General features: G+C 38.1%; 1 protein-coding gene across 1 annotated transcript in view; it reads right to left on the bottom strand.

Moving 5' to 3' along the window:
* The window catches only part of hfm1 (HFM1, ATP-dependent DNA helicase homolog), a gene marked incomplete at its 3' end in the record, with an annotated part of 38,039 nt that extends 37,483 nt beyond the window's left edge, over window positions 1–556 (bottom strand). Inside the window, exons 1-2 of the mRNA XM_015396080.1 lie at window positions 359–556; window positions 159–236 (exon numbers count right to left, since the gene is read on the bottom strand). Of these exons, the coding sequence (XP_015251566.1) occupies window positions 159–236; window positions 359–556 (276 nt within the window). The remainder of the gene's footprint in view (window positions 1–158; window positions 237–358) is intronic.
* Window positions 557–1,606: the final 1,050 nt, after the last annotated feature.

Below are 1,606 nucleotides of genomic sequence, written 5' to 3'. Positions count from 1 at the left end.
TTAGAAACTCAGAAGCTGATCAAATATCGGGTTAAATATCGGTGGGGTGGCCGATGTCCGATATTCAGTTTTAAGGCCGATACCGATAGGGGGCCGATTATATCGTGCATCCCTACTTATCACCCCTGAAAGTGACGCAGCTGACATCACACACTGACCTCATCAATGAGGAAGAGTCTCACAAGCTGCAGTAAACAGTTATCCTTCCATTTCCTTGTCATGCTGTCCCACTTTTCCTAATAAATAAACAAGATAACGAACACAAATGAACACAGAGTTAACTGCAATGGGAATGAAATGTAAAAAGGTTCTCTGTTGTTGCACTAGCTCGATTTGGATGCAGAGCTGCAGAACGCACAGGCGTGGTCAGGATGATGTGGGAGTCGTGAATCTCGAAGAAGTCATCGATCTCTGTGTCGCCCGTCAGCTCCTTGCAGGTCAGACCCAGGGGGCCGAACTTCTTGCTCCAGTTGTCGTAACACTGGCTGCAGAGAGCTTTGATGGGAGCCACTGGTGAGAGGAAAACAGTGAGTGTGTTCACAAGACGTGCCTCCATGTGTCCGTTTATTTTTCAGGTTTTTTTATAACTGAGCAGAGGTGATAAGAACACCCAAACAGTTTGCATTTTCTCTCTGAGCGTGGGTTCTCTCCCGTTACTCCGGCTTCCTCCCACAGTCCTGTTTGTCTCTGTGTTGCCCTGAGATGGACTGGCGACCAGTCCAGGTTGGACCCCGCCTCTCGCCCGCAGACAGCTGGAGATAGGCACCAGCACCCCTCGCCACCCCAGCAGGGATAAAGCGTGTCAGATAATGGATAGATGGATAAAAACAATTGTTTTAACAGGCACTGATATATTGTTCTATATATATTTTTCTATTTCTTTTTCAACATTTTATTTCATATTTTGGATTTGTTTTCAGATTGAATTTTATAAATTGACTCGTTTTCTAATTGCGCTTTTTCAGATCAAAGATATAGCAGGGGTCCGTTTCATGAAGTCGGTTTAACAAACTCAGACTAAAATCTTCAACTCTAAATTGATCTAGCCTAAAGTCAGGAACTCTTAAGTTTCAGATTCACAACAGCTGCCATTAATTAGTTTAATCCATTTTAACTCAGACAATTTACAGTAAGAAATAATCAATGACAGACATTAGGGTAAATATAATGCTTGTTAATGGTAAACATTGTTTAGTGCATTTCTATTTGTGTTCAAATTATTTAAATCCAATCGGAACAAGAAATTTAAATTAATGTTTACCATTCACTTTTTATGTGATACACATTTGTTAGTATTTCTGAAATTGATTTAATTATTGTTATTATTTGATCATTTCTGAAATTGGAATTGTTTTATTTATTATTATTTGTTCTTTTGATTCATTTATATTATTTGTTAATTTAATTAATTTATTTTATTTTTTTGTTACTATTATTATTGTCTGAAATAAATAAATAAATATTCATTCATTCATTAACTATGTCGACTTATAGTTGAACATGTGCGTAACAAGTATGAAAAGCCATTATCAGTGCAGCCCAGATTCAATTAGTCACCATGGCAACAGGCAATCAGAAGTGCCAATTTTACATCACTGGAACTAGA

The sequence above is a fragment of the Cyprinodon variegatus genome, unplaced genomic scaffold (genome assembly GCF_000732505.1).
Source record: "Cyprinodon variegatus isolate N-32 unplaced genomic scaffold, C_variegatus-1.0 Scaffold775, whole genome shotgun sequence".
Classification (NCBI taxonomy): Eukaryota; Metazoa; Chordata; class Actinopteri; order Cyprinodontiformes; family Cyprinodontidae; genus Cyprinodon; species Cyprinodon variegatus.
This window is presented reverse-complemented; position numbering and strand designations above follow the sequence as displayed.